The 14,009-nt window shown below is 37.9% G+C and overlaps 1 protein-coding gene across 3 annotated transcripts; it reads right to left on the reverse strand.

Moving 5' to 3' along the window:
* Positions 1-1,326: 1,326 nt before the first annotated feature.
* LOC140984336 (UDP-N-acetylmuramoyl-L-alanyl-D-glutamate--2,6-diaminopimelate ligase MurE homolog, chloroplastic) lies at positions 1,327-13,309 on the reverse strand. Of its 3 annotated transcripts, XM_073451659.1 has the most exons (6): positions 11,413-13,309; positions 3,284-3,400; positions 2,468-2,643; positions 2,087-2,232; positions 1,680-1,863; positions 1,327-1,505 (listed from the first exon to the last, which is right to left on the reverse strand). In XM_073451659.1, the coding sequence occupies exons 1-5, from the start codon at positions 13,253-13,255 to the stop codon at positions 1,845-1,847; spliced, it is 2,301 nt and encodes a 766-aa protein (XP_073307760.1). In that variant the 5' UTR covers positions 13,256-13,309; the 3' UTR covers positions 1,327-1,505; positions 1,680-1,844. The 3 variants fall into 3 exon arrangements, with proteins under 3 accessions (XP_073307760.1, XP_073307761.1, XP_073307762.1); XM_073451660.1 differs by lacking the exons at positions 1,327-1,505; positions 1,680-1,863; positions 2,087-2,232; positions 2,468-2,643; positions 3,284-3,400 and adding an exon at positions 4,896-5,128; XM_073451661.1 differs by lacking the exons at positions 1,327-1,505; positions 1,680-1,863; positions 2,087-2,232; positions 2,468-2,643; positions 3,284-3,400 and adding an exon at positions 9,286-9,501.
* Positions 13,310-14,009: the final 700 nt, after the last annotated feature.

A 14,009-nucleotide genomic window follows, 5' to 3' on the forward strand; every position in this document is an offset into this window, starting at 1 on the left:
CAGAATAGGGGCATGACAAATATCCAACAAAGCAGCAGCAAAACTTCTTCAATTCCTTTCTATATTTTATCTACATATTTTCCAATTTTCAGCATCCTAGTTTCTTTAGATTTTGGCATATTCCTCCAAATTTATTGTAAAAATGTCATTCATGTTCATAACAACGTAACTAAATTTGATGTTGTTCATGGATTTTCTCTACATTTTCATTATATTCATCAGTTTATATTTTTTGCTTTGAAGTCATACCGAGTGAATTAGAACTAACGGTCGAATTGGGACACACAATGTTTGACAAAGAAGTCGGATCATTTCATATTTGGCACGATTATGTGCCTGGCATGCCCCACAAGTTTCGTGAGAAACAGAGTTATTTTCTCACTTTATAGCAAAGTTACTCGACTGATCAACTTATATAAAAAATAGTTTCATAGCTGGTTAACCCAAGTATAAAAAACCCTTTTATAAAATTTCTAACCTATCTTAATAGTTGTGTTATTATATAATTTGTTAATCATCTGGTAAAACCAAAAGTTTGAAAACAAATGTATAGTGGAACCTATAATTTTATTAGTTATGGACTACTCTTAATTTATTTAAAATTATATATCAAGTGGATTGATATCACATCACACATATTTACTGTAATATAAGTTATATAAATATAATAAATTTTACCCTTATATTTATAATTTTGATAAATTATCGAAATTGATTTATCTTAATTTACCCAATTTGATAATTTTACTATAAAATTGTAGTTGAATATAATCGTAATAAAACTTTATCCACATACAAAATTTATTTCGCTAAATTTCTCATAAAATGATTTACATTTGGTAAAACTAATATTTGCCCAAATATTTTTAATTTAACAAATAAAAATGTTTAATTTTATGCAATAGTACAATCGAGTGAATTTCTTTGATACACATTGTCACATTTCCGAACTTAATGGCGACAACCAAAAGAATTGGATAAAAGATTCTTTCTTCGGTTAGAGTAGTTGGACTTGGACATTGATTATATGCTATAAAGAAAGACAAACCACCTCGCGTTTTCTTGATGATGTTGATCTATATAAAAAATTGGAACAATTTATTTACGTTTGTGTGGTATTCATAAACAAGATTTCTGCTGGTCATCATGTCATCAATATGTTAAAGGCCTAAAGTAATTGACTAACAATTTACAAGTTCAGACAAAACTCTTTCTGCCATCCTGATTATGAAATTTTTGCCATTAAGACTTACTGATAGATGAGATGTGCCAAGAACACATGATGAGAGAGATCACAGTTCGACTCAAAGACACGCACCATTTACATTGAGCTTTATCTTTGATCTATAGCCCTTAAAAACATCATTAGATCAAAAATTTATGAAAATGCTTAGCTGATGGACCACCACCAATTCACATTAACATAAATGATACACATTCCCACAAAAATTTGGCAAATCCCGGTCCAAGGCTGAGCGAGATACAAGATTTACAGCAACACACATCTGCGAAAAATAGATAAAAAGGCATAAGCCTACATTTTCTAGGGTACTGCAAGATGGTATGCACAATCTCAAAGGTTTCGACGGCTGAAAAGTAAAAGAAAGAGAAAAATAACCTAAGCATAGAAAGTACACCGAGAAATTCAGGAAAATAAGATAGTGATATCCACTGCATACCTGAAAGTGAAAAGGCCCCATTTTAGATTGAGGTTTTGCTCAAATTTTCACAAAACAAGGCTGTTCTAACAAACGTGGTCTTTTCTGGAAGCGCATTGGTTTCATGCTAGTCTGCCATTATAGCTCTCTGTCATCATCTGGTCCGAACAATTGAGGGATAGATGACTAATGGCTCTCGGGTAACCTGTGGCAGCAGCAGACACACAGTAACACGCATTCGGCACTTGATCTTTCATATTGACACTATTTCAAATCGCATGTTGCCATATTCAAATGCTATATCGTTATAATCTATTGCATTTTTGTTTCTTTCTTCTTGATTTATGAGTAGGAAGTGAAACACGTTGTCCTATAAGAAGAGTAACATTCACAAAATGTGCAGGCAGCATTTGATGTATACAACATACCTCCATGGGAATTCACTTGTATCAATTCCAGCTCGGTGAAGCTCGTCAACATACTGCAATGCCTCCCGGCATTCCTCCCTATCATCAAAGAAGTCCTTCTTTGAACCTTGTATCTGATATGTTTCGTGGCCTTTACCAGCAACCACCTGCACAGGAAAAATCATAATGAATGGAGGATTGGCAAGAACGAGTATGCCTAATACAATATTAATAAGCTAAACTTTCTAAATAAATCAAGAGGGCTAATCTCTGCACCACATTTTTTTCCCAGGCTTTCATCTAAGACATGGATATCAGGCTTACATTTTCTTTTCACAAAAGAATATGCACGCATAAAATATGAAACAGTAAGTGGAACGAACATAATGCACTTAAACGTACCACCATATCGCCTTCCTCGCCCATTGCAACAGCACATCGTACAGCTACTAGTCTAATATCATGTAGAAACAGTCTATGGCCATTAGGAAGAGGTGGATAATAATCATTTTCTCCATATTTCAAGTAATCTTGCATTGTCCAGCCTACACCGGCCAGCATGTCATCCAAGATGTCCACTGATATGAAATTAAACCAGTTATCGTGAAAGAAAAACTTTTACACAAACGGTAAAAGAGATGTGACAAAAACAATATATTTATCAGTTGTCTGGCTACAAAAAAATTTCTTCTCCTATAATCTATCGAGTGAGTTGGGAGTGAGAATCTTCCGAATGAATAAGGGAGAGGTGAATTTTTGTCTAAAGGTGTTAAAGAATTTGCATCAACTAATGGATAATAAAATTTACATCGGCTAATGGATAATAAAATTTACATCAACTAATGGATAATAGTCACTTAAAACAAATGAGCGATGCCAAACACTTCACATTTTATGTGAAGAAATAAGTTCCTGTTCAGATATGTGGCATTAGCCCATTGTCCACAAAGTTGTTTACATATTTATTTACTTTTTCCCCTAGGATGAAGCTACACAAAAGGAGATGTCCTATAATGAATACATTGTCCTAAATAAATTCAACTTTCATTCGAAAATTTGAACAAATTATTTAAGAAACATTTCAGTTTGTGAACAAACTTGCGTTCTTGCGCAGAGTACAAAAGAAAAATTCAATAGAAAAAATACCACAGAATGAGAAAATAAAGGTTGTAACTAGATCTTGGAACCAGTAGATGAATATATCAGAGATACACTTACAAGGATCTTCATTTTTTGGATTGTCTGATGTCAAAATAGTAATATCACTTTTATCTGTTGCGATCTTTGTCATCATTGGCCTTTTACCTCTGTCAGTCTCGCCAGGACAACCAAAAACTTGAGAAACCATAATAAAGACTGGGTCAGACAAAAGAAGATAAGAAGACTCCACAGAAACTGCTGTTAACAAATCGGCAATGATTGAGGATTTGCTTGCATGTTTCAAAAGAGACTATGAGATCACATTCTAATACAAACGTTCCAAAAGAAGAATGAACTCCATAGAAACTGCAGTTATAAACAACAATGATTGAGGATTCACTTTCATGTTTCAAAAGAGCCTATGAGACCACATCCTAATATTAATGTTCCAGACAACATGAAGAGAATTGTTAGCAAATAGAGTTTTAAATGGAAAGCTCCCATCAAATTGGAATCCAAGAGTTATGTGCAAACCAAGTGAAAATGCAAATTGCAATCAATCAGTCTGCACTTGCAAGCTTTCGATGTTGAATTATTTTAAGAACATAACTCACGTCTGTCTTAGTAAGATACGGAGGGAACACAAATTCTAGGACAAAATTCAGCAGAAGCTGGGGATTCGTAAAAAAAAAACGTTTAATATTAGTTTTGAGGTTGATTCTAAAGTTCAGTGCTTACTTAAAAAGATAGAGGATCTCATGAAGCATAATCTTGAAAGTCCTACTTGCTCCAATCTAAATTAATGTTCATAGCAATAACCCGTAGTTCTTGTAAGCCTAAACCACAGAATCAACTTAATCAACATCGAATGCATTTTAATTGCCTTCGATATCATCGCAGAACCAAACTTTCAAATTAAGAACAAAATATGGATAATGCCCCCTAGGGGGAAAAAAGATATCCATAAAAGAATATATTTCTATTATTTCCCTAGAAATGTCAACTACAATCACGCAGAAGCTGAATACCGAAAAATAACAAACTCTGTTTATTCCTCTGCTACATGCATAAAGCCTATCCACTCCTTTTTTAGGACCCTCCTAGTGACAATGTAATGAACATAATCCTTATATGAATGAAGTAGTAATTAATACATATTTAAAGAATTGTTAATTCGACATTATTAAAAAATTGATTAACTGAGGATTAACATATTGAGATTCACCAAATTTAAAATGGACTACCAAATCTAATTCAATTACGACGCGTGACAGAAAAAAATGAGCTCAGATTATATGAACTAGTCCGGATGCAGCCAATAAATTGAAGCTGATTTCATTTGTTTCCTACACTGTTTTCCCTCAGCTTCTCTCTCGAGTTCTATCCATATACCTTAGGTTTTCAGCCAGTTTCTAAGGCAGTTTAGTGTCGGAAAGCTTCGACTCAAAGAGGGGTCGGTGATGCGGGACACGCAGATCGAGACGTCGTCAGCGGACTGACGATGGACACAGGTATAATCCTAAAGCCTCAAATAGTGATTTAAAAATCAATAGAAAAAACTTTGAAGCACGTTTACAAATTCTGGATCTGACATGATAGTGATTTCAGTATGTTGATCTTGTTGTCAGATTGTTTTAGTGAGATACGCGATGTACTTAATGAGATATCCAAACATAGTATACATACTTATATGCTGCATATTTATCTATTGCATGATAAATGTTATACTACTTTGACATACTATGAACGACATCACGTATGGCCTGATATCTTTTGAGATATACCTCGTTCGTTTGGGTAGCTCAGCCCTTTCATGTTTAGTGGACGGTTGGGTATCGAGGTTTACAGTGTTCAACGGGACCACAGACTCTGATGACTTTGGACGTCTACGTCTTGATGATGAGCATGAGAGCCAATACATGTCTATGACAGATCAGAGATGACACACTCAGGCGCCTCTAGACTGAGCATTAGATTCTTAACTTGATCATTGATATCCGAGCATAATGCATTTCACATGCATTAAATCGATCGTACATTCTCGTATTGGGCGATTGTTGTTCATGTCCTTGTTTTCATCTTGGACACCCCATTCCACGGGGCAGGTCTTAGGTTGGACAGTTCAGACGGCCAAGGCAGTTAGGTTTTCGATGGTGATCCAGTAGAGTTTTTATTTGGTTTCTCATATTCTCGTGCAGGATTATGAATTCGATATGATTGTATTAACGAATAAGACCGAGATTATTGTTTTGTTTTCGTTTGGGTAGTTAAGTTATTTGGTTTCCGCTACGTAATTGTTGTTATTAAGTTTTAATCATGCATGCTTATTAGTCTGTTTAGTAGTGGCTCGGGTAAGGGCGCTACATTTAGTGGTACCAAAGCATGCAAAGATTTTTCGGACATTAGTAATTCCGTTTCGAGAATTTAGAGATTGATTTTGGTTTCCTTTCAGATGTCAGGAGAAATAAGCAGTAACGGAAGTGTGAGACATGGCTGTTATGGTGACGATGAGGCAGACCGATAACATTGTCGTAGAGATCTTGACGGAAGGCGTCACCAAGACCACGATGAAATGAGACGAAAGAACCGTGTCAACATTATGGATTTCATGAAGATTGGACCTCTACCATTGACAGGAGATGAGAATGTTGATTTTGATGAAGCTTGGGTCGTTATCATGAAGCAGTGTTTTCGAGTGCTGCACTATGACGAGGATGAGAAGATGGAGGTATCCAATTTCATGATCGGAGGAAAAGCTCGGAAATGGTGGAAATCATTTTCTGCCATTCAAGTACAGCATCATGGGCGTATTCCCAACGGTCTTCATCAATCATCACTTCCCGGCAGCTCTTTATCAAGCGAAGGAGATGGAACTATTGACCATTGAACAAGGAGATTTGAGCATTGAGGACTACCAGAAGCATTTTACGGTTCTGTTGCCGTATGCTCGTCGCATCAGCGAATATTTTGCAGCAACATATTCGCATTTTCTGAATGGTTTGAACAAGGAGATTTTTTATCGAGTTTTTTTCGGTGAGGATCCGACTTCGTATGAAGGATTAGTGAAGCGTTGTCATCAAGCCAGATCAGTATTGTTAGGAGGAAGGCTATGCAAGCTAGCAAGAGTTCTAGTTTGTTGGGACCGAAGGTCAGTCTTTTATTAAGTCTGTATCTTTTTCTTCCGGTTCTGGAGGAGTGCACAGTTTTGGTAGGAAGAAGCTGCAATGTGGCCACTGCAGAGGCAACCACCAGACGGAGAAATGTCAAAAGGTGACAGGTGTTTGTTTCAATTATAGTGGTTTGGTCACATGAAGAGAGATTGCCCTAACTTGGAGGATCAAAGTGGAGGCATGCTCTATGGTAATGTCTCACAGTGGAAAACAGTCTGACGTCAATGTGCAGCAGGAGGTTTCCGTCGTGGAAGGACATCACAAGGATCTCAACAACGCCCACGAGTCCAGGGGCAAGTGTTTACCCTAAACTAAGAGCAAGCTGAGGAGGAAAACGAGAGATTCATTGCAGGTAATTTCCTTTTATATATTAATTGACAATGAGACATCGCATTCATTCATACCATCAAGGTTTGTTAAGAAGTATAAACTACCCTATGTGTCATTAGATGTTTTAATGTCGGTGTCTGCACCTATGCGACAAGAGGTTTTAGCTAAGCAACTAGTCGTAGACTGCTTGTTAGAGTTTAAAGGAAAATACATGTCCGTCATTTGATGATATTGGTCATGGAAGATTTCGATTGTATTTATGGGAATCGACCTATTGACTAAGTATAGAGCAACCGTAGATTGTTATCCTCTTTCTTGGTTCTTCTACGGTGTGAGAGCTTGACCTCCATTGCCAGTAGTGTCTGCTGTAAGGGCACATCGGGCTTTAGCGAAAGGGGGGAGGGAAACTTCATTTATGCCGTAGACGTATCGAAGGATGTAATCGACGTGAACAACATTCTAGTTGTCGATGAATTTCCTGATGTTTTCCGAGATCAAATTCCTGGATTTCTTTCGGAGAGAGAAGTGGAATGAGAGATTGAATTGGTACCTAGAACCGCACCAATCGAATAGGTACCTGGAACCGCACCAATCTCCAGAGCGGTTTAAAGATTGTCACCATCGGAGATAAAAGAGTTGAAGCAACAGTTACAAGATCTTCTTGACAAGGGGTACATTTGACCCATTGTTTCTCCTTGGGTAGCACCGGTATTGTTTGTTAAGAAGAAGGATGGGCATACGCGGCTTTGCATAGATTATCAGCAGTTGAACCGAGTTACAGTAAAGAATAAATACCCGTTACCACGAACAGATGACTTGTTTGATAAACTACCAGGGACTTCAATGTACTCGAAGATCGATTTATGGTCTGGATATCATCATCTTCGAGTTCATCAGCGTGCTATTCCTAAGACTACGTTTCTTAAAAGGTATGGGTATCACGACTTTTTAGTGATGCCGTTTGAATTGACGAATGCTCCCGTAGTGTTTATGTATTTGATGAACCGAGTATTCTGACAAGTTCGTCATTGTCTCTATTGACGACAGACTGATATACTTTCGTAGTCTTAAAGAGCATGCACAACATTTACGTATTGTGTTGCTAACATTGAGGAATCACCAACTGTATGCTAAGTTGAGCAAGCGCGAGTTTTGGCTTGACAGAGTTGTCTTCCTAGGACAAGTCATATCCAAATATGGGATATCAGTGGATCCTAACAAGATCGAAGCAGTGTTGAGTTCGGCACAACCGAAATTAGCTCAAGAAATAAAAAGTTTTCTAGATTTGTCAGGTTATTACTAGACATTCATCTGGGGATTTTCTCAGATTGCCAAGCCATTGACACAACTTACGTGTAAAAATGTACAGTTCGAGTTGACACAGGATTGTGAAAATAGTTTCAATGAACTGCGCCAACGTTTGACAACTACACCAATTTTAGCTTTGCCATCTAGATAAGGAGGATACATTGTGTACACCGATGCATCAATTCAAGGACTTGGATGTATTTTAACCCAAAATGGTCGTGTGATTGACGATTGAAGAAGCACGAAGAGAATTATCCAGTTCACAATCTAGAATTGGCAGCGATTGTGTTTGCTTTGAAGATTTAACAACATTAACTCTGCGTTTAGAGATCACAAGAGCTTGAAGTATATCTTCACTCAAGCAGAGTTATATACGCGCCAAAGAAGATGGATAGATTTCTAAAAATTATGATAGCGAAATCAAGTACTATCTAGGTTCAGCAAATATCACAGCTGACGGTTTTAGTCGCAGGGTGAGATTATCTGCACTTCAGACAAGTCCCATATCAAGTGTAATCCAAGATTGTTTTATCTCTGGGATTTCACTTCTGTCACAAGAAATGAATGGAAAACATTCGATTAACGATCATTTTATCTGAACCTGCATTGTATGCCAAAATAAGAAAAGGCCGATCTTCTGACCTAAAAGGTGAAAAAATTAGCTAACGAAGACAACACATCTGGTTTCGCATTTCAAACTCATGGAACCTTGTGTCCGTCGCCTGTCAGGGAGAATCGTAGTTTCAAAGGATTTTTATTTGAGAGGCAAGATTTTATCTCAAGCCCGCAAGAGTAAATTGAGGATCCACCCTGAAACATGAAAATGTATAAGGATTTGAAGACCACGTTTTGGTGGAAATATAGAGAAGCGTTTACGAGTTCGTAAAGAAGTGTTTGGTTTGTCAGCAAGTGAAAGTTGAACATCAACGAAAAAAAAGATTACTTCAGAATCTTCATATCCTTGAATGGAAGTGGGAGCATGTGACAATGTATTTTGTCACCTATTTGTCGTTGTCTTCCAAGAATTTTGATGTCATTTGGGTAGTTGTCGACCGACTAACAAAGTAAGCACATTTCATTTCGTACAGTCGGGAATATAGTTTCGATAGCATGTCAAGACAGTACATCCAAGAGATTCTTAAATATCATGGTGTGCCAACAAGTATAGTCATTGACCAAATGGAATTGACCAAGAATAGAATTAAAACTGCACAAGATATTCAAGCGAATTACGCAAATATTCCTTAAAGTTTTACAATTCCACGGGCTGATGAGATTTGGGAAAATTAGACCCAAGATTCATCGGACCTTTCGAGATCTTGGAATGTGTTGGAAATTTGGTATATCAATTGGCTTTACCACCATCTCTGTCCAGCATTCACATTGTCTTTCATGTACCGTTGCTACGAAGGTATGTAGCAGATAAATCGCATGTTCTTGACCAGACTGATGTTCAACTTGAATTAGGTCGAGCAGCCGCTCATAATTCTGCGTAGGAAAGAGAAAAAACTCAGAAACAATACCATCTCATTTGTTCTAGTGTAATGACAAAGCCGAGGTACCGCAAAGGCAACTTTGGAGTTAGAGAGCCTTATGAGTATCCGTATTTGTTTTGAGTTGTATCGTTGTAATCATGAGTTGTATCTTATTCAGTTGCATTTGTACTTCAATTCTGATTTCGAGGACGAAATATTTGTAAAGAGGGGAGGATGTAATGACCCGAATCCTTATTTGAATGGAGTACTAATTAAAACATGATTAAAGAGTTATTAGTTAAACATTATTAAGGAACAGATTAATTGAGGATCAACATGTTAAGATCCACCGAATTTAAAATGGACCACCAAATCTACTTCAGATTACATTATTCCGATAAATCCAACTAGACGAATGAGATTATGACACGTGACAGATAAGATTGAGTTCGCATTTTCTGAAATAGTCTAGACTAAGCCTATAAATAGAAGTTGATTTCATTTGTTTCTTACACCGCTTTCCCTTAGCTTCTTTCTCTCGAGTTCTAGCCATATACCATAGGTTTTTAGCCAGTTTCTAAGGCAGTTTAGTGTCGAGAAGCTTCGAACCTCATGTCGAAGCAAGGAGGGGTCGGTGACCCGGGACACGCCGATTGAGACGTCAACAGCGAGCTAACGACGGATGCATGTATAATCCTAAAGCCATAAATAACGATTTAAGGATCAATAGGAAGAACTTTGAAGCATGTTTAGTAATTTGGATCTGACATTATAGTGATTTCAGTATGTTGGCATTGTTTAGGTTCAGACGAGTAGACTTTCTGTCAGATTGTTTTAGTGATGTACGTGATGTAATGACTGAGATATCCAAGCGTAGTATACACACTTATATGCTACATATTTATCTGTTGCACGATACCTGTTTTACTGTTTTGACATATTATACATGACATATCACGTTAGGCCCGATATCTTTTGAGATAAACCTCATTTGTTTGGGCTGCTTAGCCATGTTCTGTTTTATGGACGGTTAGGTATCGAGAGCTACAATGTCCGACAGGACCTGCGGGCTCTGATGACCCTAGACATTGTAGGTCCACGTCTTGATGATGAGTGTGGGAGCCAAAACATGCTTATGGCGGACCAGAGACTACACACTCAGGCCCCTCTAAAATGAGCATGAGATTCTTGACTTGATCCTTGATATTCGAGCATAATGCATTTCACATGCATCATATCGGTTTGTATACTTGTACATTCTTGTACTGGTCGACTGTCGCTCACGTCCTTGTTTTTATCTTGAACACCTCATTCCACGAGGCAAATCTTAAGTTGGACGGTTTGGGCGGCCAAGACAGTAGACAGAGTAGTTGGCTTTTTGGTGGTGATCTAGTGGAGGTTTTTATTTGGTTTCTCGTATTTTCGTGCAGGGTTATGAATTCGATATGGTTGTATTAACGATTAAAACTGATATTATTGATCTGTTTCGTTTGAGTTGTAAGATGATTAAGTTATTTGGTTTCCGTTGTTTAATTGTTGATATTAAGTTTTAATCATGCATGCTTATTAGTCTGTTTAGTAGCGGCTCCGGTAAAGATGCTACCAAAAAAATTTTAATAAAGGAGGCTTTGACCTCATTCCACTTTAATATATTTCATTATTTCCTGTCTTGGCCCAATTCTTCAAATCCTCGGCCTCGACCTTCATTCACAATAAAACATAAAATCTTCATTTGATGTTTTGTCCACTCAACTTTCTTAACTAGCACCAGGTCAAAACTGTCTTGAGAAAGGATATATGAGTTTGAAGAAAAAATGATGGCAAATCGACCACAAACACTTCCAGACTACTGAGAAACAACAAACTTCAATGCATTCCAACTGAAAGACATCTTTAGAGAGTGAAAAGGTTATGAATCGCATACCGGTTATAATTCGCCTAGGGGAAAGTTCTCTAACATAATCAAGAAGTCTAGACAAAGCACCAGGAGTTTGTGCATGGTCGACAATCACTCCAAAAGCCTGTTCCTCATCTATCAACTCACACCTGCCTGGCACTGCATCAACCTCTTCAATCCCTCGTACAATATCCTCCAAAGGAGCCCCAACCGCAATCCCAACAGAAACAGCTGCAAGCATGTTATAAATATTATGCCTTCCAAGTAGCCCTGACGAAATTTCCAATATACCTTGAGGTGTATTAACTAGAACTTGTGTCTCAAACAAAGACAATTCAAACTTTAGAGGATGTACATCAGCATTCTTATTCTCCATTGCAAAGGTCATGACCGGGACCTCAGGATTCCCTTGTGAGATAAAGAAAGTTGCATTTGGATCATCAATATTTACTATCTTGCGATGGCGTTCTGGATCAACCATCCTTGAAAAAAGCTTAGCCATGGCATCTCTGTACTCCTCCAACGTCCCATCACAATCCAAATGGTCCCTTGTCAAGTTAGTGAAAACTGCAATGTCAAAGTCAACCTCATCACACCGTCCCAGGGCCAGTTCATGAGAAGAAGCCTCCATGACCAGTGCCTCTGTGCCATTGTGTAACATTTTCGCCATCAACCTCTGGATCAAAACTGAATCCATTGTAGCTTTAGTTGACTCCAGCTTGTTGTCTCCATGAACATAATTTGCCACCACGCTCAACATTCCTGTCCTCAATCCCATTGCCTCGTACACCTCTTTGATCAAATACGAAGTTGTTGTCTTCCCATTTGTCCCAGTGATCCCAATGACATACATGCTCTTTGAAGGATACCTGAAAAAAGAAGATGCTAAATTAGCTAATACAGCATCTGTATCCTCCACCATTACCAGTGCCTTACATCCCAAAGTCTCCCCTATATCCATCTCCTTACTCGCCACAACTGCGACAGCACCTCTCTTATCTGCTTCCGACAAATACAGATGCCCATCAGTTTTCTTCCCGACACGACACACAAACAAATCTCCACTCTCAACAAGGCGAGAATCATGTGAAATGCCACTAATTTCCACCTCCAAATCACCAGACACCAATATAGGAACAACTTTACTATAATCCAACAGTTCAGCTAAGCTCATCTTAAACTTAGGTTCAACAATCCTAGTCTTGGTCTTTCCAAAATCATCCAAATCAATATCAAATGAAGATAAATTGCTCGAAAAGTCACCATCACCCACCTCAAAATCCAAACTTTCCTCATTTTCCTCCACGCTTTCAACATCAGAAACCTCGGTCATCCCTTGAAGCTCACTAATCTCCTCCAAATCAACAACTTCCTCCGGCTCCAACTCATCCACACTCTCAACTTCGGGCACGGGCTCTTTCTTTGGGGCTGGCTTAATCAATCCCTTCTTGATAAATTCTTGGCGTTTCAACGCAATAGCCTTATCAATCTCCCCAAAAAGATCATCCCCAGAATAATCATTGTTAAGAGAAGCGGGATTATCCTCTGTCTCCTCAAGGGCTTTGAGGAAAATGGGCTGATCTTTTTTGAACTCTTCTTCTTGAACCTTGCGAGCACGGGCCGCCTGGCGTTGGATTTGCTGAAACTTGTTGATGCCGTGCATGGAGTCCTCAGCAGCTTCAGGTGGGTCATCGTCAGATGAGGTGGGGTAGTATTTGCCATCAGGGCCTATGGCGGAAACGGTGGAGAGAACGGGTGGTTTAAGGAGGAGGATGTGGTGGTTGATGGAGTTGGATGTGAGCTTAGGAGAGAAGGAGAGCGGTGGCCATGGTGGTGGGAAGGGCCGCAGAGAGAGAAACGCAAACGCCATGGTTTTGGTGTGGAGCTTTGGTAAAGGCAGAGGACTGGATAAAGGGAGTCCATTGTACATTGGCAAATGAAACGACGTCGGATTGAAGATATATATATATATATATATATATCTATTTTTAAAAATTTAAAATGAATACTGTTGTGAAAAAGTAAAAATTTACGGTAAAAAGTAAAAATCTCAAACTCTCAAAATTATCACACTACACACTTTATAATATTTTCTCTCAACTCAATTGTGATTTTCTTCACAAATGAGAGATCTATTTATAGAAAATTTTTACAAATAATCCAAAAATAAAATACATCATTACCTACATCATCACACACTAATTTTCAATATTCAACACCTAATTTTCAACATTCAACATTCACATTTTCAACACAAATATTTTTCACATTTTTAAATAATTTTTCAACACTCCTCCTTGTGATGATGATCATAATGATTGTCTTCATTACGTGTTTTTATACTGCCTCGTTAAAAACCTTACTAGGAAAAACCCATTGGGATAAAAACCATAGTAAGGGAAAAAGAGTGCAGTCACGTAAACTCCCCCTCATGTTGACACGAACAATTCTTCACAAATTTCGTAGATTGCGCATCCCAATATTATATATGTGCTTTCTGAATATTGTCGTAGGAAGTGCCTTTGTGAAGAGATCTGATGAGTTTTCACTTGATTGAATGTGACGAACATCAATACATTTATTCTTCTCAAGCTCCTTGGTGAATGCGAAGAACTTAGGAGGAA

This window comes from Primulina huaijiensis, chromosome 9 (genome assembly GCF_012295235.1).
Source record: "Primulina huaijiensis isolate GDHJ02 chromosome 9, ASM1229523v2, whole genome shotgun sequence".
Classification (NCBI taxonomy): domain Eukaryota; kingdom Viridiplantae; phylum Streptophyta; class Magnoliopsida; order Lamiales; family Gesneriaceae; genus Primulina; species Primulina huaijiensis.